The 23744-nt window shown below is 53.6% G+C and overlaps 3 protein-coding genes across 6 annotated transcripts in view; 2 read left to right on the top strand and 1 right to left on the bottom strand.

Annotated features, from left to right (window-relative positions):
* PRPSAP2 (phosphoribosyl pyrophosphate synthetase associated protein 2) overlaps positions 1-767 on the top strand; it is a 31365-nt gene extending 30598 nt beyond the window's left edge. For all 4 annotated transcript variants that reach the window (XM_072938516.1, XM_072938517.1, XM_072938518.1 and 1 more), the window contains one exon: positions 108-767. In XM_072938516.1, the coding sequence (XP_072794617.1) occupies positions 108-266 (159 nt within the window). In that variant the 3' untranslated portion in view covers positions 267-767. The remainder of the gene's footprint in view (positions 1-107) is intronic.
* Positions 768-11228: 10461 nt separating this feature from the next.
* Positions 11229-23744, top strand: part of SLC5A10 (solute carrier family 5 member 10) — a 52048-nt gene continuing 39532 nt past the window's right edge. The window contains exons 1-8 of the mRNA XM_072938515.1: positions 11229-14131; positions 16899-16970; positions 17226-17330; positions 17660-17719; positions 18399-18503; positions 20690-20795; positions 21055-21135; positions 22531-22736. Of these exons, the coding sequence (XP_072794616.1) occupies positions 14018-14131; positions 16899-16970; positions 17226-17330; positions 17660-17719; positions 18399-18503; positions 20690-20795; positions 21055-21135; positions 22531-22736 (849 nt within the window). The 5' untranslated portion in view covers positions 11229-14017. The remainder of the gene's footprint in view (positions 14132-16898; positions 16971-17225; positions 17331-17659; positions 17720-18398; positions 18504-20689; positions 20796-21054; positions 21136-22530; positions 22737-23744) is intronic.
* The window catches only part of FAM83G (family with sequence similarity 83 member G), a 28166-nt gene continuing 26719 nt past the window's right edge, over positions 22298-23744 (bottom strand). Inside the window, exon 6 of the mRNA XM_072938514.1 lies at positions 22298-23292. Coding sequence (XP_072794615.1) covers positions 22885-23292 — 408 coding nt within the window. The 3' untranslated portion in view covers positions 22298-22884. The remainder of the gene's footprint in view (positions 23293-23744) is intronic.

Genomic DNA, 23744 nt, shown 5'->3' with positions numbered 1-23744 from the left:
GCAGACCCACGGCCCTCCTGTGAGCGACGTGACCGTGTGTCAGGTTTTCGCATCAAGCCGGGGGCTGCTTAGCTTTATGATCTCTTGGTCTTTTTCTCGATTCGCAGGTGGTGGTTACCAACACAATCCCACACGAAATCCAGAAGCTCCAGTGCCCCAAAATCAAAACTGTGGACATCAGCATGATCCTCTCAGAAGCCATCCGTCGGATTCACAATGGGGAGTCCATGTCCTACCTTTTCAGAAACATAGGTTTAGATGACTGACGGGTTCCCGTGTTAAAACTCCTGAGGGCCAAACTGGGGTCTGAGAATGAGTGCCGTGAGGTGTTGCTGGCTGGGTGTGTTTCACAGGGGCCACCTGTGTCTCGTTCCTTCCTTTTTGTTCATTCCTACAGAGACAGACCAACTTCTTACGTCTGCGTGGGTGTTTGTGAGTCTGGGGGGCAATTTTTATAACAGAAAAACTGTATTGTCCTCTTAAATAAGTTAAGACCTGGTTGTGTTTAGTTTTAACTATTTAAAAAATAACTGGGAATAAGATTTTTAAGCTCACAAATAGCCTTTTTCCAAAATTGCTTGAGCCCAAGTGCTTAAAAAAGTTAATAAAATAAAATGATCTACTAATGATACCGCAGTTGAGAAGCCAAAAAGATTCTCCTGTCAACTCCAGTAAACTTCCAGAAGTGCTTTTATAGACAAGCTTATGGAATATGTGATGGTTATTTATTTTCTGCAACAAAAGAAGGAATAAAAACTTACCGTGTTTGTGTGTGGTTTTTTTTAAATTTTGTGTTTTGGCAATTGTTTTATAACTGAAATAAAATGGAAGCTGAATGTGAGTGCTGTGGATGTCGAGGTGTATGGCCGCTTGTGGGGTTGTCTGCAGCTTCGGGCGGCACGGCAGCCTTCAGGGTGTGATGTTCCCTGTTCTGTCTGTCCAGGGCCCTGCACGTTGATGCATAGTCACTTGACTGCAGCAGCAGAGGAGTTGGAACGCCAGCTGTGAGCTCAGGGGGCAGGTCAGGAGCTGGTGTGCGCTGCCGTCGCATCTGGGCGTGGCTTTGTCCTGCTGCTTGTTTGACAGCACAGTCATTCCCGGAACAGAAGGAACCACTGCATGCTCTGGCAGATGCTTAGGGGGGTGGTTACAGAGGGCAAGTGATGCGACCTTTCTCTGTGTCAGGCATCGAGTATTGTCTGTCTTAGAGCTCAGAACTCAAGACTGTACCTCAGAGTTTACCAGGCTGTGACACACTGGGGTCCCATGAGCTATGCCATGAGGTCGTGTAATGGCAGTCCCCTCCAAGGTCATCAGGAGAAAATTAAGACTTTGTTACAAAGAAAAGATGACTTTTTCTTCCAGAAAACCTTAAGCCTTTTCTTTCTGCCTGTTTTTGTTAGAATCTGGAATAAAATAGCAGTTGACTTAGCACAAAATTAAGATTAGTAACCTACTGTTTGCCACTTCCGAGAGCAGCCTGACTCTTTGGGGCCTTGCCCTGGAGCAGGCCTGGGGCCCCGTGTGTGCAGAGGCACTGAGGCCTGCACTCCCAGCGTCTTGTCCCAGCTGTTGGATGGTCTCCTGAGCATCCCCTCTGCGCTCATGCCACCCAGCAGTGCCCAGCCCTGTCCTGACACAGTATCAACTGCGCTCCCCACGGTGGTCGCGCTCCTGCCCACGCACGCTGATGTTAGGGTCTCATCAAAGTAAAACTCTGTGGTGGTAACATGGCACATTAACTCCTGCTTAGAACTGTGGCTCGAAGGACTTGCTTTTATCGAGCTTGGAACTCTCTGTGGCAGAGAAGGACAGTTGTTGAAAAGTTGAATATATCGACCCTTGCTGCTTGGGGCAAACAATAAAACCGGAAGGCTTGGGAGGAAAGGCTGGAGAATGAAACTTTGGGAGAAAGCAGCTCTGAAAAGCTCCCACCCTTTCCTGGGCACCTAGAAGGCCATGTGATTGCACGGGGTTGAATGCACACTCAGAAGATGCCTGGGAAAGCCGTACCTCTGGCCGGCCTTGAGGTTCTGTGCAGCCCAAGGCAGGGTTGTAAACTGGCTGGCTGAGTGTTGAATGCATGCCCCAGGCTCTCAGCTCATCTGCAGACTGGAAGAGTTTCTCTCGCTCTTTTTTTTGTTTTTTTGTTTGTTTGTTTCAGAGTTTTGAGGAAGTGTGTGATGACTCGCTGGCTGACCACTAAGCTGACTGAACAGAGACTGCGATTGCCACAAACAACAAAGAGCGCAGACTACAAGATCAGCTGAGAAAAGCCACTGCACAAATGAACCCTGTAGAGAGAAGAGAATCTGGTCTCCAGACTTCTGCATTATCATATGGAAAATACCAGTTTTCAACAACAAAGAAATTTTGAGGCATGTAAAGAAACAAGAATGTTGGGCCCGCATGCAGGGAAAAAAGTTATTAGTAGAAACTGTCCTTGAGGAAGCCCAGCCTTTAGACTTACTAGACGCAGACTTCAAATCAACCATTTTAAACACGCTCAAGGAGCCAAAGGAAGCCATGGGAGTGACGTCTCACCAGACAGAGAATATCAGGGAGGGGACAGAAATAATAAAAATGAGCCAAACAGGATTTGAGGAAGGTGGAGCAGGAGGCACCCAGAATCTGTCTCCACCTAGACTTGCAGTGGGAATTCCACCTGGTGATTTGGGAACTCCAGAGTCTATTGAAGGTTTGCAACTTTTAGGGGGAGGATTGGACAGTAAGTTGCAGTTAATTTTGCTCAAATCCAGCTCTTAGCGCAGTTACAGATACCCCACCCCACTCCCAGCCCTGCGGCAGGCAACTGTGCACATGCTCCTGGAGCAGTCCGCGCAGGCCTGTGGGAGCCAGAGTGGGCGAAAAGTCCCCCTCCCCCAAATAGCGGTATCTGTGTTCTGATGGCTGATTGCCGCCTCTGATCACAGAGGTGCAGAGAGGCTAGAGGCCATTGTTGCTTCACCTTCCTCGTTGCAGGCTCCTCCCCCTCCAGCTGAAGAGTGAACATGTCCTCATTCTGTGAGACCAGCATTACCCTAATACAAAAACCAGATAAAGACATAAGAAAGTAACACTAAAGTCCAGTATCTTGTGAACATAGGTGCAGAAATCCTCAGCAAAGTATTAGCAAGTTGGTTTATCTCAGATGAGCAAGGCTGTCTCAGCATTTGAAAGTCAACTTACGTAATCCATCTCATCAACGGGCTTTAAAAAATAAGTTACATGATTACATCAATCGATAACAGAAAAAGCATCTAAATCCAATGTCCATTCATGATAAAAACTGAGTAAAATAAGAATAAAGGGGGAACTTCCTCATCATGATAAAGAATATCTACAAACAGCCTGCAGTGAACATCATACTTAGTGGTGAGGAACTGGAAGTTTTCCCACTAAGATCAGGAATAAGGCAAGGGTGGCCCTTCTGATCACTGTTTTGACATTGTACTGGAAACCCAAGCTACTGTGGTAAGACAAGAAAAGGACTTAAAGGGTATACAAATTGGAAGGAAGAAATAAAACTGCCTTTGTTCTCAGATGATATGATAATCTATGTAGAAAATTTGAAAAAATTTACAACCACCCGTCTCCCCCAGAACTAATAAGTGATTATAGCAAGACTGCAGGATACAAAGTCAGTTCCTTTCCTGTGTATCAGCAGTGAGCACGTGGAATTTGAAAATAAAAATAAAATACCATTTACATTAGCACCACAAAAATAACATACGTAGGTAAAAATATAGCAAAATACGTGTAAAATCTGTATAAGGAAAACTATAAAACTGATCAAAGAAATCAAAGAACTAAATAGATGGAGAGATAGTCCGTGTTCATGGAGAGCAAGACTCATTATTGCCAAGATGTCACTTCTTCCCAACTTTAGCTAAAGATTCAGTGCAATCTCAATCAAAATCCCACCAGGTTATTCTGTGGATTTTGAAAAGCTGACTCTAGAGATTCGATGGAGAAGGGAAAGACCCAGAATAGCCAATACAATACAGGAGAAGAACAAAGTTGGAGTGGAGTACCTCACTTCAAGACAACTCTGAAGCTACCGTTACCAAGAGTGACACTGTTGAAAGAGTAGACAAGTAGACCAGTTGAACAGAATAGAGAGTGCAGAAACAGACCCACATAAACACAGCCAACCAGTCTGACCAAGGAGCAAAAGCAATACAATGAACCAAAGAGTCTTTTCAGCAGTGTTTGAATCACTGGACAGTCACATAAAAAAAAATGTAGACTTAAATGTAAAAGTCAAAGCCATGAAACTCTTAGAAGATAACACAGGAGAAAACCTAGGTGACCTTGGTATGGCAGTTACTTTTTAGTTATGATGCCAGGGGGATAATCCATGAAAGAAATCATTGACAAACTGGAATTTGCTAAAATTAAAAAGTTCTACTCTGAAATGCACTGTTAAGAGTGGAAAACAGGCCACAGACTGGGGGAAAATCTTTGGAAAACACTTATCTGATAAAGGACTGGTAAAAAAGAACAATTAAAACTCGGTAATAAGAAAACAGCCCAATGAAATAACGGGCTGAAGACCTTACAGACACTTCACCAAAGAAAATAGACGCATGGCAAATAAGCACATGAAAAGATGCTCTATGTTATATGCCGTCAAGGAACTGCAAATTAAAACAATGAGGTACACTACGCATTTACTAGGGAGACCAAAATTTGAAACACTGACCACACCAAATGCTGGTGAGGATGTGGAGCGACGAGAACTCATTCATTGCTGGTGGGGGTACAAAACGCCCACTTGGGAAGATGGTTTGGCAGTTTCTTAACAAAACTAAACATACTCGCCATGTGATTCAGCAGTCGTGCTCCTTGGTATTTAGCCAAAGGAGCTGAATACTTAGTCCACTTAAAAGCCTGCACGTGGAATTTTATAGCAGATTTATTCGTAATTGTCAAAACTTGGAAGCAGACCGTCCTTCAGTAGGTGAATGGATACGTAAACTGTGTACCTTTAAACAATGGAATATTATTTAGCAGCAAAAAGAAATGAGTAATCCATAAAAAATGCAGAGGAAATTAAAATGAATCTCATTAAATGAAAAGAGGACAATCTGAAAAAGATATAATGCTATATGATTCCAACCACATGACATTCTGGAAAAGGCAAAATACGGGGACTAAAAAGATCAGTGGTAGCCAGGGGCTAGGGGGATGGAGGGAGGAACAGGTCAAGCTCCAAAGATTTTCACAGCAGAGAAAACAGTCTGTATGATGCTGTGACGATGAGTGTATGGCATACGTGTGTCCAAACCCATGGAACGTACAACGCCAAGAGTAAATCCTACAGTAAACTATGGACTTTGAGTGGTGATGACGCGTCCCTGTGTGTTCACCCGCTGTGACAGGTGTATCACTCTGGCGGAGGATGTTGATAATGGGGAGGCTGCATGTGTGGGGGCGGGGGCCATATGGGAAATCTCTTACCTACTGTTCATTATTGCTGTGATTAAAACTGCTCTAAAATAAAGTTTTTTTTAAAAAAAAACCCTTAACATCTAGACTGGTTTGACAAAAAACCTGGGTACCATAGCCTAGCCAAGTTGACTATTAAAATTAACCGTCACGTTAGGATATTGATTGTAATTCCCAGAGCAACCAACCACTAAGAAAAATAAGTAAAACATACGTAAGAAAAAAACGGAGATGGGGACCAAAATGGCAGGGTGGCACGTAACCTGTGTGACACCACAAAGGGAGCAGTGGGGGAACTGAGGACCAAGGAAGATAACGGCGTACAGAAAACAAGCAGCAAACTGGCCGAGGTAAGTGCTTCCTTGGCAGTAATTGCGTTAATGTGAGTGTTTTTTCCGATCAAAGGACAGACATGGGTGGAATGGATTTTTTTTAAAGTGATCTAACTATATGCTGTCTATAAGAGAAGTACTTTGTCTCCAGAGACACAGATAAGGGTGAACGTGGACGTATGGGGAAAGATGTTGGGTACAGATACCAGAAGCACTCAAGGCACAACTTCCTGTGGGAGGTGAAGGCACTGCCTCGTTACAAAGGGTCAGTTGGTTAAGAAGGTACAAAACTTACAGATGCATGGGCATCTGACCACAGAGCCCCAGTAAACAAGGAAAAACTGGCAGAACTGAAGGAGCAGATAGACAATTCAACAACAGTTGTAGGCTTCGGCGCCGACTTTCATGATCAATAGAACTAGACAAATGGCCAATAAGGGAAAGAAGGGTTCAAACGCTGTAAACCATTAGACTTAGTGGGCAGTCACAGAGAAGAGTGCGCATTCTTCTCAAGTGCGTGCGGAACGCTCTCCGTGAGAGACCCTAAAGCAGGCCACAGAGCAAGTCTCAGTACACTTAAAATGGTTGAAACCATCAAAGTGCCTTCTCTGACCAGAATGCCGTAACGTAGAAATCAGTGACAGAAGGAGGTCTGGAAAACCACACACACACGGGAACCAAAACCATTTTAGAAGAACCGGCGGGGTGAAAGAAGAAATCGGAAGGGGGGTTAGAAAGTACTTGGAGATGAATGAAAATGCAAGCAAAATACCAAGGCTACGTGATACAGTGAAAACACTCTCCAGAGAGAAAGTTAAAGCTGCAAGTGGCTGTATTTAAAAAAGAAAAAAATCTTTTTTAAGAAACTTAAAAAAAAAAAAAAAGGAGAGGTTATAGCTGAGTGGCAGAGCGCATGCCTTGCTAGCATGAGGTCCTGGGTTCAGTCCCCAGGATCCCCATTAAGAAAACAAGTAAATAAACCTAAGTACCTCCCCCTGCAAAAAACTAACTAACTACACCCAAAGCTATCAGGAGGATGAAAATGATAGATTAGAGCAGAGATAAGTCAGATAGAAAAACAATAGAGAAGATCAGTGAAACCCAGAAGCTGGTCCTTTGGAAAGTTCAGCAAAATTGGCCAGCTGTCAGCTGGACTGGCTAAGGAGAAAACAGCCAAGACCCAAATGACTGAAAGCAGAGGCAGAAGTGGGACCCTCACCACGAACTTCACAGAAGCAGGGATCGGGAGCGGGCACACCAGCAGGCTGGGTGACCTGGAGGGGATGGACGGACTCCTGGAAACACACAGACCAACAAAACTGACTCGAGAAGAAACAGGACATTTGCACAGACCTAAAGCAAGTGAGGAGACTGAATCAGTACCAAAAAGTTCCAGCAAAGCAGCCCAGGGCCAGACGGCTTCACCCATGAATTCTAACAGACGTTTGGAGAATTACCACCAATTCTTCCTAGACTCTTCCAAAACCTTACAGAGGAGAGTTATAGACTGAATGTCTGTGTCCCCTCAAACTTCAGTGTTGAGGCCCCAACCCCTGATATGGCTGTCTTTTGAGATAGAGCCTTTGTGGAGTAATTAAGGCTAAATGTTGAGGTCGTAAGATAGGGGTCAGATCTAATAGGCTTTGTCTCCTTGTAAGAAGTGACAGGATCAGTCTGTCTGTCTGTCTGTCTCTCTGCCTTTCCCTTCTGTGTGAGGACACAGTGAGAAAGCAGCCATCTACATGCCTAGAAAGCAGCTCCCCAGGAGAGAAACAACTGGCACCTCAGTGTGGGACTTCCAGCCACCACAACTGTGAGAAAGCAAACTTCTGTTGTGTGAGCACCCAGTCTGCGGTGTTTTGCCACGGCAGCCTGAGCTAAGACAAAAAGGGAGCACTTCCTAACTCATTCTACGAGGCCAGCATTCCCTGGTACCACAGCCAAAGGCATCACGTGGAAAGAAAACTGTAGACCATTATCTCTCGTGCTACAGACGGGAAAATCCTCCGCAAAGTACTAGCACATCAAATCCTGTATTGCTTTGAAAAGACCATACTCATGACTCGGTGGGGTTTATTCCAGGAATGCAAGGGTAGATCAGTATACAGAAATCAGTCAGGACCAGCCAGAAGCTGTGTCGTGAACCTCAGAAGCATTGTGCCAGGTGAAAGAAGACACAAAGGGTCCATCCAGTGACATCGGCATTCTAACCAGAGTGGCAATGTTCAGCCTCCGATGCTGAATCCAACTAAATTCTAATCAGGAACAGAGAAGAATTACCAACCGGTCAATATTAAGAAACTTTTCATTTCTGGGTTCGTCAGAGTCTACTGAGTTTGGATCCTACAACATCAAAGTAAAATAGTGAATTAAGTGTAAAAGTCAAGTGGTGTCACACAACGTTATCAACAGAATGAAAGGGAACCCTCCCACGTAATCATCTCAATTGATACAGAAAAAACATTTGAAAAAACTCAACATGCTTTAATGATAAAAACATTCAACCAACTAGGAACAGGAGAGAAACTTCTCCACCTGGAAGGGGGCATCTAAGAAAAGCCCACAGCTACGATTATACTTGACAGTGAAGGACAATTTTACCCTCAAATCAAGAACAAGATGTCCTGTCTCACCACTTCTGCTCAACATTGTACTGGGCGTTCTGAGCAGAGAAATTAGGCGAGAAGTAAAACGAACGCCTTACAAATTGGAAAGGAAGAGGTAAAACTATCACACATAGAGAATCCTGAAGAATCCACACCAAAGCCTGCCTGGGCGCTAGTAAACAAGGTCGCAAGGCTGCAGGGTGAGAGACCAGTGGCCCAGACCAGGGCGTTTCTGCAGCCTGGAGATGAGCAGTCTGCCAGCGAGAGTCTGTTTGGAGTTGCAGCCGGACGGGTGAGATGCTGGGGGTGCTGCCGTCTCGACAGTAGTAAGTCTTCCAGCCCCTGAACGCGGGGTATGTTGCCGTTTATTTAGGTCTTTAATTCCTTGAGCGATGTTTTGAAACGGTCAGCAACGTATGACATCTCACTGTCACTTTGGTTTACATTTTCCTGACAGCTAGTGACTGAGCATCTTTCCATGTGCCTGTTGGCCATTTGTGTACCTTTTTTTTTTTTTTTTTGGAAACATAGACGTCTATTCAGGTCTTTTGCCCATTTTTAAATTTGATTTTTTTTTTTTTGCTGTGGGTTTTTTCGGGGTAGGACATTAAACCCTTACCAGACACAGGCCTGGAAACCTTCCTCCCCTCTGTAGGCTGTCTTTTCACTTTGCCGGTTGCCTCTTTCGATGCACAGATGCCTTTTAATTCGATGTGGTCCCTCCTGTTTACTTTTTATTTTACTGCTTGCGCTTTAGGGGTCACACCAAAAACGTTACTGCCAGGACCCATGTCAAGGAGCTTCTTGCTGCGTTTCCTTCCAGGAGTTTCATGGTTCCAGGTCTTCATTTAAGTCTCTAACTCATTTAGAGTTAATTTTTGTGAGTGGGGTAAGACAGGAATCTGGTTTCATTCTCTTCCACGTGAATTTCCAGTTTGTTTAGAATCATTTATTGAAGAGACGGTCTTCTCTCCACTGAGTGTTTTTGGCTCCCTTGTCAAATGTTAGTTGCCTGTGAATGCTTGGGTTTGTTTCTGGGCTCTCCGTTCTGTTCCACCGATCCGTTTGTCTGTCTTCTACGTTCTGATCACTGCAGCTGGAGTATAGCTTAAAATCGGGAAGTGTGATGCCGCCAGCTCTGCTCTTTCTCAGGATTGTTTTGTCTGTCTGGGGTCTTTTGTAGTTCCATGTAAATTTTAGGATTTTTTTTTTCTACTTTTGTAAAAAAAAGAAAAACACCTTTGGAACCTTCATAGGGATTGCATAGACTCTATAGACGGGTTTCAGGAGTGTTGACATTTTAGCAATATTAAGTATTCCAGTCTGTGAACACAGTACGCCTTTCCATTTATTTGTAAATTCTTCAGTTTCTTTCATCAGTGTCTTGTAGTTTTCAGAGTAGAGATCTTTCAGCTCTTGGGTTAGGTTTGTTCCTAAGTATTTTATTGTTTTCGATGCTACTGTAAATGAGCTCATTTTCTTTTTTTCCTGCTCAGTTTGTTGTTCATGCACAGTAATGCTACTGAGTTTTGTGTGTTAATTTTGCATTCTGCAGCTGTACTGAATTCACTGACTCGATTTCAGTTCTTTTGTGTTGTCTTTAGGATATTTACACATAAAATCATGTCATCTGCAAATAGGGACAGTTTTGCTTTTCCCTTTCCAGTCCTGACGCCTTTTATTTCTGTTTCTTGTCTGGCTGCTCTGGCACAGACTTCCAGCACCATGTCAGTAAGAGTGGTGGGGTGAGCCCCGTGTCTCACCCCTGAACTCGGAGGAAGTGCTGTCAGCCCTTCACCACCAAGTGTGGAGTGCCATGTTGCCTGTGGGCTTGTCATGCGTGGCCTTTGTTATGTTGAGGAGGTTCCTTCTAAACCTAATTTGTTAAGAGGTGTTTTTTTTTATCATGAACGAATGTTGAATTTTGCCAGTTGCTTTTTCTGCATCTCTTGAGATGATCCTACGAGTTTTTCCTTTCATTCTACTAACGAGCTGCATCCCACTGATGGGCCTGCACATCCCGAGCCACCTTGTGGTGCGCTGCTGGGCCTGCCTTGCTGGTATTCTACCAAGAAGTTCTGCATCTGTTTTCATCAGGAGTATCGGCCCTTTTCTTTTTCTGGCTTTGGTATCAGGGTGATGTCGGCCTTGTCATGAGCTTGAGAGGGTTCCCTCCTCTTCACCTTTCTTTCTGGGAGATTTTGAGAAGGACTGGCGTTAATTCTTCTCTGACGTCTGACTGAATTCCCCAGTGAAGCCCTCTGATCCTGGGAGACGTGCGATGACTGATCGAGTCTCGTTGCTAGTCGTTGCTCTGTTCAGACGTTCTCTTTCTTCCTAACTCAGTCTTGGTTGTTTGTGTGTTTCTAAGAACTTCCGTTTCTTCCAGGGCGTCCAGCTGGTTGCTCATAGTGGCCTCTTACGACGCTTTGTCTTTCTGTGCCATCACCGCAACGTCTCCTCCTTCCTGTGTAATTTTGTTGTGACGCATCCTCTCGCTCCTTTCCTCGGTTAGTCTAGCTAAAGGTTTGTCAATTTTGTCTATCTTTGTACGGAACCAGCTCTTCGTTTGGTTAATCGTTTCTGCTGTTTCCCCAGTATCTATTTCATTCGTTTCTACTCTAATCTGTATCACTCCCTTCCTTCTGATAACTTTGGGCTCAGTTTGTTCTTTTCCTCTTTTCCTCGGGTCATAGTGTTAGGTTATTTATTTAAGATCTTTCTTGCTTCTTAATGGAGGCACTCACTGCTATGTAAGTCCCTTTTGCAGCTGCTCTTGCTGCATCCTGTTCTTGGTTGTGCTTTTTTTTTTTTTTTTTTGCATCCTATAAATTTTGGTATGTTGTGTTTCCGTTTTTTGTTTGTCTCAAGGAACTGTCTCACTTCCCCATCACTTCTCCCTGGGTCCACCCGTTGTTGAGGAGAGCGTTGCTTAATTTCCGTGTACCTGAATTTTCCTGTTTTTCTCTTGTTACTGGCTTCTAGTTTCATCCATCGTGGTCAGAGAAGATACTTGGCGTGGTTTCGGCCTTCTTGAATTTGCTGTGCCCTGTTCTGTGGCCTAACACATGGTCTCCCCTAGGAAGCTCTCCCTGTGCGCTGGAGGATGTGTGTTCTGCTGCTGTTGGACAGAGTGTTCTGTGTGTGTCTGTCAGGTCTGTTTGGTCTGCAGTGCTGCTCAGGCCCGCTGCATCCTTACTGCTTCTCTGTTTGGGTTCTCTGTCCATTGTTAGAGTGGGGCGTTAAAGTCCCCAGCTCTTACTGTGTTGCTGTTTATTTGAGGAGAAACTTCTTAATGGGTGCAAAGTCCTGCCTTGACTCAGCACATCTTTGCAGAAAGCCAACGCCTCTGGAGCCTTTTAAATTCCAGGAGCCTGTTTTTCATTATTGATGTAAAATGCACATGACATAAAATCTACCACTTTAACCATTTCAAAGTTTACAATCCAGGGGCCCCTCGGTAACTTCAGGATGGGAACGGGACACTGGGAAGACCAAGGCATGGTTAGAGGGTGGGAGCTTTCAGTCTTGAGTTAATCACGGAGGCCAGCGATTAAATCCACCACGTCTGGGTAGTAACACCTCCGTGGAAACCCTACATGGTTCACGGGCTTCAGGGAGCTCCCCGGCCCCGGCTGTGCCCATGCCCGCGTACTGGGACCCTTCTGCACTGCACTCTGTATACCCCTTCATCTGAATCCTTTGTAATAGCCCTTAGAATAATAAAGAGTAATCATGCGTGTTTCCCTGAGTTCTGTGAACCATTCTAGCAAATTATGAAACCTTAGGAAAGGTATGGGAACCCCTGGTCACAAGTATGGGAGGCCCAGGACCTGCGCCTGGCGTCCGAAGTGGGGGCAGCTTTGTGGGACTGAGCCCTTCACCTGTGGGGTCTGCGAGAACTCGTAGCTAATGGCAGAACTGAGCTGAATTGCAGGACACCTAGTTGGTGTCCAGAGAGATGGAGAAAGGTGGTTGTGGGAAAACCCCGCACATTTGGCGCCAGAAGCAGTGTCTGAACGCGGATTTAAGGGCTTCCCCCTGGGCGCATGCAGCTCACGGGGCATGACGCGGCGGCTCTGGGCTGGGCGGGGTCCACCTTTCCAGTCCTGGGGCGGCTGCGCCGGAGGACTTGGGTCCGTGGGTGTGGTTGCGCTGGGTTGGATCGGGGTGTGGACTGTGATTCGACTCCCAGGTGGCACCATCTCTGCTCGTTTCCTCCGCCGCCTCCCTGTCCCTGTCCCTGTGCCCAGGCGTCCGCACCTCACGAACTCCGGTCCCCAGGCCTTTCGAGCAGAAGGCGGAAGGGGATTATCTGCAAGTGTGTTACTTCCTTCGGAGACCCAGGCTGAGGAGAGGGGGCCGAATTCTGTTCTTTCAGCTACTTCATCTCTAGGAGAGCAGTTTAATAAATCTGGACATTGTCCAGCTGGGTCCTTCTGACTGGCACGAAGTGACACGTTGATTCAGGAGGTGTTTCCGGCAGTGGCTGGGGACGTAAAGCCCCCTGGGAGGCTGGCTGGGCGGAGGTGAGGGCAACGGGGGTGCTGTCTGCGCCGGCCTGGGCTGACTGTGAGCAGTGACTTAATTTTTCTTCCGTGTCTAGTCCTGCGTGTGAGGAGATTAATCTTCAACCCTCTGCGTCGGTCACAGAGTAACAGGCACAGCGTGTTCCCATGCCAGCCGCTCACTCGTTAGCACTTCTGGAGGGGCTGTGTGTCCCAGTTAAACTCCAAGTGCTCTGCAGAGCCATGGGCCGAGTCACTGATTTAATCAGCGAGCGAGCATCCAAGCGGGAAGGGCCCGGTGGAACCAGAGCCATCGCTGCCGCCAGCAGGGAGTGTCTGGAGTTCAGCTCTGCCCCCCATGTGGCTGTGAGGTGACAGCCAGACAGCCTCCACCTCCGTTCCGTGACTAGGACCCACATCGCCTACTCTGAATGCAAAATGGGATGGTGTGCAGAGATGCCAAGCACGGTCCCGGCCCCCGCAGGCGCTTGCTAGGTCCTGGGAGGCCGCAGGGACCTGAGAGGATGGTCAGCGTGGGGGCCTTGGGTCTGGTCACTTCTCTAGAAAAAAGAGGAGTTTGGTGACAAGCCTTTATCGTCCAACACGAGGACATTCTAGGACCGGGAGGGCTGCACCTGGAAGTGAACCGTGTGACGCAGGTCACCATCCCAGGTCCCTCTCGGTCCACTTGGCCCGATGGCAGCAGAAAGACATGGCTGCTGTCACGGCAGCATCCCCAGGGGTGAGGCACCTGTCCCAGTCTCCCGTGCTTCTTATCCAAATTAAATACACGTTGGGCCACCCACTAGGTAGAGTCCTTTCTTTCTGGGACTATTCTGGTTGCCTTGGGGGCCATCAAACCCCTTTACTTTTCCCAAGCTGCCTCTGAGTTGAAGGATGCTCCCTGCCCCAGCTGTCCCCCCTCCCGCACTGCCCACCAGGTTGGGGGCGGAGGAGACACGGCTGCACTTTGGAGCAGCTTCCCTGCACAGGGCCACACTGGGCTGGAGATGCCCCCGGCCAGCTCGGTTTAATCATCAATTCATTGCCCGCCAGGAAGCCCTTACTGCCCTGGTCTGGCCCTCAGTCCCTCCCGCTCACAGCCGGCACCTGCCGCAGGATGGCAGCAGACAACTCGACCAGCCACCCCCGCGCTCCCGGGCCGCAGCTGAGAGTGGCCGACATCGTCATCATCACCGTGTATTTTGCCCTGAACGTGGCCGTGGGCATATGGGTGAGAGGATGGTGGTGGGTGCTGGCCAGGGTGGGCGCTGGGGTGTGGGAACCCGCCTGCAAGTCCCTGGAGGCCCGGTGCCCTCTGGGTCCTCCTCCCAGCCCTGGGGAGATTTGTCGGAGACCTTGACCAAGCCCCTTTCTCTCTTCGGGCAGCGGCTTCTCAAGCTCTAAAGTGAGGAACAGGAAGGCCTCTCAGGGCAGATGGGGCGGGAAGCTCAGGGGCTCCTGTTCAGCCGACAAGCTGGGGCCTGGACGTAGCACGGCATCCCCCTGGCCTCGTCTCCGATGTCAGATGGGCTTACAGGGTGAATATCTCCCTGAGTGACAGAATCACAGGGGCTCCCGGCTGCACCCATGCCAGCTGGGCCAGGATCCAGACGCCAGGAGGGGCACACAGGGCCTGGGGTCTTTGTTTTCAAACAGCTCTGTGTCTGCCAGCCTAGCCTAGTTCATAAGCCAGTTTCTCCCACCTTTGGTAAGAGAGAGAGGTGACTCAGGGCACTGCAGATCCCAGCCGCAGGGCCCCTGCACTGCAGGTGCTGTGCGTCGCCCGTCCTCCCACGGCCCAGGGCGAAGGCAGCCCTGTTTGCAAGTGAACCCTGTCTTCAGGGGACAGGGACTTGCCCAGCGAACCCCAGGACCCTGCACAGCGGGAGGGGCTCCTCCTGTCTACTCACAACACTGATCTGGAGGCTTCCTGGCAGGAGATGGACATAAGCCAGCCAGCCTTGGCTTTGCAGAGATCAGGCTCCCTGTCCTTGTCCCGAGAGGTCCCCAGGCCACTGACTGGCAGTGGTCTTCGTCTGCGGGTGAAGAACGAGTGCCCTCTTCTTGTCCTCCCTGGCCATGGCCTAAGCCTGAGGGCCGGGAGCGGGGCCCGGGAGCGGGGCCCGGAGCAGGTCATGTCCCCGCACCAGCATCCTGGGAGTCTGCCTGGCTTTCAGCTTCCTGGGTCTCAGGGTCGGATCTGTAAGACCTACCTGGTCCCAGGTCCCAAGTCCCTGAGAGGGGGGCCTCCTACCTGAGGGCCCACACGGGTATGGACCTGCTGCTGGGGCTGGTTCTGTGGCAGGAGTGGTAGCAGGGGTGGCAGAGGTGGCATCAGAGGCCGTGCCGTTTGCCCCCAGTGGCTTGGGCCGTCAGCCTTGCTGCCCAGTTCCCACCTCTCCCAGCTCAGCCTTCCCACTGCAGCTGGTGCCACAGGCATGGGGTTGCAGGAGTTCTGACCTGTCCCTCCAGGCAGGCCACGTGGGCCCAGCAGGTGCACTGGCCAGAGAGCTGTGCGCATACGCAGAAGAGAGCTGGGCCAGGCGAGGAGTGTGCGATCCCACAGCGATCAGATGCAGGCACTCGTGGCCCAAACGCAGGCAGAGCAAGCCGGCCAGCTGCAGCCCTACAAAGGGGTCTGTTGTCGGGTCTAGAAGAGCCCAGGGGACGGCCTCTAGGGAGGTGTTCCTGGAGAAGGGATCTTGAGCTGAGCCTTTGCATCTGTTAGGGTATCTTAACATGTGGCAGAAAACCGATTCCAAATGAGCTCAATGAAGGAAATGTAATGACGTCCATACTGAAAAGTCAGCAATAGGGAAGGCTTCAGGTCCAGTATGCTCCAGGGCTGTAGCTGCACTTCACTGTGATTCACTCAGCCTCTGCCCACGTGTGGCTCTGTCCTGAGCCCAAATTCCCTCATGGAGGTGAGATGCCCAGCCTATTGGCTGAGCCTATGTTCAAATCCTGGCTCAAGCCCTTACTGGCCAGCTGTCTTTTCGCCTCTGGAAGCCACAGCTACTTCATGGGGCTTTGTGAAGACTGAACCCCTCATACGGGGTAACTGCCAGCTGGGGCACTCGGTGAGTGTTAACTAGGTGTACGTGGCCGCCAGCCGCCCCAGAGCCTTTGCTTCCGGGGCTAGCTCGCTGGAAGCGAGGCGCGATCCCAGCTGTACTCTGACTGCACCTTCTTAAGTCCAGGACGGCCCTGAGCCAGCGAAGGGGTGCGACAGGCCTGCTGGAGCTGGAGGTCGTGGGTCGGGGCCACTCAAACCAGCTGCTGGGAAAGACGAGGCCCTCTGGGAAGAGACAGGGAAACAGGAGGCACTTGGCCACATCCACTGTGTCCTTGAGGATGAGAAGACATGTCAGGAAAAGACACCGGCTAAGAACAGAGCTGCTCTGGAGGCGGTGCAGTGCACAGCCTGCACAGCTGGACGAGGCCGCTCTGGCCTAGACCAGCGAGTCTGCAGACTGCGCCGCACGTGGTGTGGCTGGGTCACCAGTGCAGAGAGGGGAGGTGGAGGGGCTGAGGTAGGGGAGAGGCAGAAGCTTTGGGCAGTAGGCCCAGACAATTCAGCCGGGCACCTTGGCTATCAAGTATCAGGGGAGCGGGGAGGAGGCAGTTGAAGTCAGGAGGAGCCCGGCCTTGTATTGATTGACACACTCTGTGACGCGTGTCCGTAAGGACTCCTTTTTGCAGCTGGGTAACATTCCGTTGTATGACTGCGCTGCATTTGTCCGTCCGTCCGTCCATCCATCCTTCAGCTGAAGAGCATTAGGGCTGGTTCCACCTTTTGGCTGTTGTGCATAACACTGCTGTGAACATTCGTGCACAAGTTTTGTTTGAGCACCTGTTTTCAGTCCTCTTGGATGTATACCTGGGAGGGGATCTGCGGGTCATGGGGTATCTTGTGTGTTTAGCTCCTGGGGGAACCACCAGCCTGTTTTCGGAGCAGCAGTGCATGCGGGCTCCAAACTCCGCCTCTGTCCTTGCAGTCCTCATGCCGAGCCAGCAGGAACACGGTGCGCGGCTACTTCCTGGCGAGCCGGGACATGACGTGGTGGCCGGTGAGTGCACCCTGACTCCTCCCACCCCTCCTGCCGGTGGGGCCGCAGCTGACCTCTCAGTCAGCCAGCATCTGAATTCCTGAGGGCTTCCTCACCCAAGTGACCCAAGCAGGCAGTGATGGGCAGGCTGAGGCTGGCAGGGGGCCCCTAAGCTGGGGGTGTAGAGACCAGGCGGTGGAAGTCGTGGAAAGGGTGGGGGCTCGGAGACTGGGTGGGCCTGCAGCCAGCTCCTTTCCCTCCCTCCCCCCCCCCCAGATCGGAGCCTCCCTCTTCGCCAGCAGCGAGGGCTCCGGCCTCTTCATCGGACTGGCGGGCTCGGGTGCAGCTGGAGGCCTGGCGGTGGCAGGCTTCGAGTGGAACGTGAGCTCCCAGGGGTGGACGCAGGCTGTGGGGGTGCCGCAGCCTTGAGAGGCGCTGGATGGAGCTCCCTCAGCCTACCCCTCGATGGCCAGAGGGGCAGCTCCCAGCAGCCGGGGCAGCCGGTGTCCAGGCGGGCAGTGTTCCTGGGGAAGTCTGGTCTTCACAACGCCAGAGACCAGCGGGGAGGGAGCCATTGGCTTTGGCCTGGCCATCTGCTTCCGGAGGTGCCAGGAGGGGATGGGGCTCTCATGGGAAGTCAGGCCTGCAGACCCGGTGGTCCAGCTGCGTCTCTGCATCTGCGGCCCTCACTCCGCCTCTGTTCCCCTCAGGCCACCTACGTGCTGCTGGCCCTGGCGTGGGTGTTCGTGCCCATCTACGTCTCCTCTGAGGTGAGTCTGCTCCTGGGCCTTGGGTCGGCCCCCCTGGGTCTGGCGTTGGTTGGAGTTGGGGTGATGCTGGGCAGGACCCCTGGCTTCACTCCCAAGGGGGTGAGTGAAGCCACAGCTCTCAGGTCTGGGTTCATCACTGGTACAGCTAACCCCTATCAACCTGCCAAGTCAGGTCCCCTCGGACCTCGGCGGCGGTGCCTTGCGTGTTGGTTTCTACTGCGCCTCTGTGCGGCCTCCGGTGGGGGGGGTGCTCCGTCTGCCTGAGCACGCAGGCTGCACACCTGGGCAGCACACCTGCACGACGCTGTCCTTGACTCTGCCACTCCTCCAGCCCCGCTAGGCAGTCACTGAGTCCAGAGGACCCCATTTCCTGGAGGTCGCAGTCTGTCACAGCCACCTCCTTCCCTGTCCAGCCAGAGCTCATCCGGATGTGTCTTCATGGCCTCCAGACTTGTCCCTCTGTCCCCAGACGCAGCCCTTCCAGCCCACCCTTCCTGCCTTGGCCTCCTCTCCCCTCCTGAGCCCCTCAGGATGCGGTCGGAACCCTGCGCCTGGAACGCAAGGCCCGCTGCTCACGGTGCTGGGAAGCAGGCCAGGGCCTTGCCCTCGAGAAGCTGCTGGCCCCGAACTCTGGCCGTGGTCTCGGGGGAGTGCTCAGCCCCTGCCCCTGCCCCTCCAGATTGTCACCATGCCTGAATACATCCAGAAGCGCTACGGAGGCTGGCGGATTCGCATGTACCTGTCAGTCCTGTCGCTGCTGCTGTCCGTCTTCACCAAGATATCGGTGAGCTGCTCCCTCCAGCCTCCGGCCAGCTTAGCTGGAACGTCCTGCTCCGGGGCCCCTGGGAGGGACCCTCACATCTCTCCTGTCTCTGCCTCGTCTAACAGCTGGGGAAACTGAGGCCCAGAGAGGCACACTGACTTGTCTAGGGCCACACAGCTGGTCCAGGGCACTGGGGGCGGGGCTCAGCAGTGGGCACACGTTTGGGGAGAACACAGGTCTCGTGACTCCTGCTTTGCGGGGCTTCTGGATACAGGGTGTCGGAGTTCTGGGTCTGGGCCGGCACCAGGTGAGCCAGGACCGCCCACTAGAGGGCGCCCGGCGCCTGCAGTCTACTGGCTCGACCGCCTCCCACCGGTGGTGGTCAGGTGGTTCAGCTCCACCACTAGGGGGAGCCTGCAGTGCCCTGAGGCCAGGAGGGCAAGGAGCTGGTCCGCAGCCTTGCAGGGCTCCATGGCAGCACCAGGCCTCCGGTTTTCCCTCCTGATCTGTCCAGCCTGTCCAGCTGCAGCTCCCTGCGAGGGCTCAGAAGTGGTCTGCAGAGGGCTGCAGTGAGAGACGAGGCCGGGGGTCCTGATCGGAAGGGACAGCAGTGCCCAGGGGCCCTGGGGCCTTGCGCAGGGGCGTGGCACAGCCAGGCTTGTGCTGGTGCCTCTGGCGCCTCCCAGAGGATGAGCTGGAGGGGACAGAGGTGAGGGAGGGGAGGCCCGGGTGCAGTCCTGCGAGGTCGACACCTGGGCGCAGGGTTCCGTCCTGTTGACGGCTCTGCCGCACAGTCCACACCTCACACTAGAGCTTGGGTGGGACTCCCAGAATGGCAGGGGCCTGAGTGGGAAGGGCCCTTACAAGCCAGCTTGTGCCCAGCCCCATTAAGAGACGACTGAGACCAAGGGAGCGGCTGTCACTTGCTCAAGGTTGTGGCAAATCCGGCAGAGACCAAACTTAGAGCCGAATGGGCCCAGCCACTGCCCCTCAGTGCTGAGGCCGCCAGGACGTGCACTTCAAACTCCACTTCGTGATGGGGTGACTCAGTGTCCCCATCTATAAAATAGGGACAACCCATTGATCTCAAGGCCGGGGCTTCAGCGCTGATGCCAGGGCTGCCTGGACGAAGCCAGGAGGGAAACAGGAGGAAAGCTAATTGCTGGGATCAGTCTGGGAGGGACTGGGGCCCCCTGGCTGGTGGCTTGGGGCTGAAGCTGTTTGAAGTGCACATGCCCAGCCGGCCCCCAGAGGCCCTGACCTCACTGGGTGGAGCCCCAGGAAAGCCCCAAATGTCTGCATATCCGGGACACATCCCAGCTGCAGCCTGTCCAAACGGAGACCACAGGGCCTGCCTGCTGCCACCTCCCAGGCCGGGACACTGGTCTGTAGAGAGAACATGCGATGGGTGGCAGGGGGCAGAGATCACTGCTCGGACCCTCAGACGGGCTGGCGGGACTGGGCTCCATCACTGTCCTCCCAGCCCAGGGCACTCAGGGTGAAGGCCAGCTGTGGCCAACAGGATCCTCACCTCCCCCTCTTCTCCCACTGCACACATCACTCCAGCCACACTGTGAACACCGAGGCATGACCCTGCCCCAGGGCGTTTGCACTTGCTGTGTCCTCTGGCAGGAAGCTCTTCTACTGGGTATCCACATGGCTTGCCCCCTCACCCTCTCGGAGGGCCCACAGCTGCTCTCCCTCTCACACACGCACCACTTTGGGTATGCTGATGATTTAATTAGAATGTCTCCTGCCTCCCCCATTTTTCCTTTGTTCACTGATGTATCTGCGGTGCTACTATGTGCCCAGCACACCTCATGGGACCGAATGGAATAAATATCCACCAGGGGCTGGCTGCTTCTTGGGCCTCCCCTACCCCAGGAAGCCCTCCTAGACTCCTTCTCCAGGACCCCTGGGCACTGAGGGCACAGGGCGCCTTCTTTTCCATCCCAGGCAGGGTCCAGACTGAACAGCAGTGCTGGTCCCTGGTGGGCAGAGGCCATTTCGGACATTACTAACGTCAGCAACGCCCCCAGCACACCACTCATCCACAGCCCCGACCTCCGCCCCCTCATGACAGCCCCTGGTGGGTGGGGGGGCTCCCCTCCCTCGTCCACGAGGCACCAAGGCCACACGGCGGGCAAGTGGCGCTCTGGGTCCTGCGGTCCCCCGGGCCCCTGCACAGGCTCCTCTCCCACCCCCAGATGGACCTGTACGCGGGGGCACTCTTCGTGCACATCTGCCTGGGCTGGGACTTCTACCTGTGCACCGTCCTCATGCTCGCCATCACGGCCCTGTACACCATCGCAGGTGCGGTGCCCCGAACCCCCGCCCGAGCGTGGGTGTGGCCGGTGGACACACCTGGGAAACTGAGGCTGGCGGGAGGCAGGGGCCACCTCGTCCCACAGCCTGGGAAGTGGCCGGCTGGAGTCGGACAAGTGGACTCATGAGGCCGGCTCTGCCGGCCCACAGCTCTCCCAACTGTGAGAGGGTAGAGGACGTGGGTGTGGACCAGCTGTCCCTCCTGGCAGAGGCCAGGGCCCCCTCCAGCTCCCGTCTCCACCCACAGGGGGCCTGGCTGCCGTGATCTACACAGACGCCCTGCAGACGCTCATCATGGTGGTGGGGGCCGTGATCCTGACCGTCAGAGGTGAGGCCTGTGGGGGGCTCTCCCAGCAGCAGGCCCTTTGGGGTCTGGGTGCTGCCCACTGGGACCCAGGTGTCGGTGCTGGGAGTGGGGGTGGGCTCAGGAGGTTAAGCCACGAGGTGGTCAGCCCCCATCGGCCTCCCCGGGGCGACGGAGGCCGCCTGCTCCCCACCCACCCCCGCTGGCCAGCGGCACGTGTGTCCCCCGCCCTGGGAAGCAGGGCCAGCAGCACGCGCCCGGCCCCAGGCCTGACAGCGAGGCGGGGCTGGGGCCAGTGTGCAGACCTGCCCGGACATCTCCCACTGTTTAAAACCATGCACAACATCCCAGGAAGCTGCTCCGGCCCGCAGGACAAAGGCAGCGGAGGAGGAGAGGGCTTGAGACAGATGGGGGACACTGGTCTGGGAGCAGGCAGGAAGCTCAGCCGTGGGGGATGGGCTGCTCCCGGGACTAGTGAGCCGCCCATCCCAGCGAGTATGCAAACAGGGCCAGGAGGAGCCCACAGAGGGCGAACAGAGGCCTTCGCGGTCTCCTCCAGACTCAAGACTCTAGGCCGTTTCGGGCAGTTTCCAGCCCTCGTGTAGTATTTGTGCATCTGCTCTGAGCACCCACCCCTCCCCTAGGGGGCCCCCCGGAGTCCGGGCAGCAGGCTTCCTGCTAGGGAAAGATGGGGAAGCGGGGCTGTCCACGCTTCTGTGTACCCGCCTCGTCACAGACCAGGGGCCCCAGAGCCCACGGCAGGAGAGGGGCCCAGGCAGCCTGTCCTGGTCTGGGGCAGGGGTGGGTCGGGGGTGATCACAGACAGAGCAGAAGTCACAGGTGGGCCCAGACCCTGGGTGGACAGGAGCAGCCAGGGGTGGACATGGTCTAGGCTCCAGAGGGAAGAGCCCTGGCTCGGCCTGGCCGGCTGCTGGCGTGGTGGCCTTGAGGGAGGTCCTGCGCCTCCCAGGACGTCTGCTTCCCCTCAGGGCCACACAACCCCCGCTGTTCTCAGTTCGACCCCAGGAGCCCCTGGGTCAGGACTTTGGCCCTTCAGACTCCTCAGCAAAGTCCTCGATTGCCAAGAAAAGACAGGTTTGCTTCCCTGAATTGACAGTCGAGGGGGAAGCCGGGCAGAGAACTCCTTGCCTGAGGCCGACGGGCGTCCAGAGGCCAGGAGGCTGAGTGCCCGTGTGCAAAATGCTCATTTAATAGCATTATTTTAAATACAAATAAAATAGTCATCTGAATTCACTTTCTTTAAACCCTCTACCTTCCGTACTTGTCCAGACACTGGGAAAAGTGAAGTGGGAAAAAGTCAAGTTTGGTGCATCGGGAAGCTACTTGTGAGATGAGGACAGTGGGGGTGGGAGGAGGCCCCCAGCCGCTGACTGCCCTGTCCCGCCCCGCCCGCTCCAGCTTTCGAGCAGATTGGTGGGTATGAGCAGCTGGCAGCAGCCTACGCCCGGGCCGTCCCGTCCAGGACCATCTCCAACACGACCTGCCACCTGCCGCGGGCAGACGCCATGCACATGTTCCGAGACCCCTACACGGGGGACCTCCCGTGGACTGGGATGACCTTCGGCCTGACCATCATGGCCACCTGGTACTGGTGCACTGACCAGGTGAGTGGCCAGGTCACCACTCACCCCACCCTCCTGCCTTCCAGGGCAGGCTCGGGAGGCCCGGGAGGCCTTGGGAGCCACCCACACGGTGAGCCCAGGCTGGGGCGGAGGCCGTGGACGGCATGGCTCCAGGCTTGGGCCCAGGGTGCTAGGGGTCCTTGTGGTCCCGGGGGGGCTGGGCCCGCCGTTTAGAGTCGGACGATGCCCACTGGCCGCCACCCGTCCTGGCCTTCAGGTGCTTGGACTGGGACAGTTTGGAGTACGGGATTCCGAAAGGACTTGGGCGCTCCTCGGTGGCCCTGCTGTCGGCCAGGGGGCTGGCGTTTCGGGCCGGCCCTGGGCTCCCAGGGCCTGGCAGCGTGCGGGGCACTGGGCCACCCTTGGCCTGCCAGTGCTGCGGGCCAGCCACGGCCGGGCCTGCTTTCCTACTGGAGCTCTGGGTGCCGTCGGTGGCAGGGCGGTACCGCGGGGGTCCTGGGGTCTTCAGCGGCTGTGGGAAGCCGTCCTTATCCCTGGTCCCCGAGGCAGAGACTCCATAGTGGTGGAACCGCTGACCCTGGGGGAGAGAGAGCAGAGGGCATGAGACCCAAGTCCTGGGGCAGCTCTGCCCATTCCCATAGGACTCTCCTGGGGGGGCTGCGGCCGGCACATCTGGGTCTGCCTCCTGGCCCTGGTGGCCCTGGGCAAGTCTGTCTTGCGACTCTGTGCCTCGTTTCCCTGGGGGCCCCTATGGGAACGATCCCACACTTTGTGGTGAGATAAGGCCCATGCCTCCCCGACCCCGATTCCCCTGCCCCAGCCTCTGCCATCTGTAAGTGGGATGGGACACCAGTGCCTCCACCTGGGCCAGTTTGTGGTGAGTGCGGAGGACTGGGTCTTCCTCCAGTCTGATTAGTCCCTCCCAGGCTGTGAGCGTACCTGGTGGCCTCTCCGGGCAGAAGCAGACGATGCCCCTGCCCTGCCCACCTGCAAGGCCCTGGGCAGCTCCAGGCGGCACCGGCTGGGAAG

The sequence above is a fragment of the Vicugna pacos genome, chromosome 16, assembly GCF_048564905.1.
Source record: "Vicugna pacos chromosome 16, VicPac4, whole genome shotgun sequence".
In the NCBI taxonomy this organism is placed as follows: Eukaryota; Metazoa; Chordata; class Mammalia; order Artiodactyla; family Camelidae; genus Vicugna; species Vicugna pacos.
Note: the sequence above shows the minus strand (reverse complement) of the source record. Positions and strands in the feature narration are given on the sequence as shown.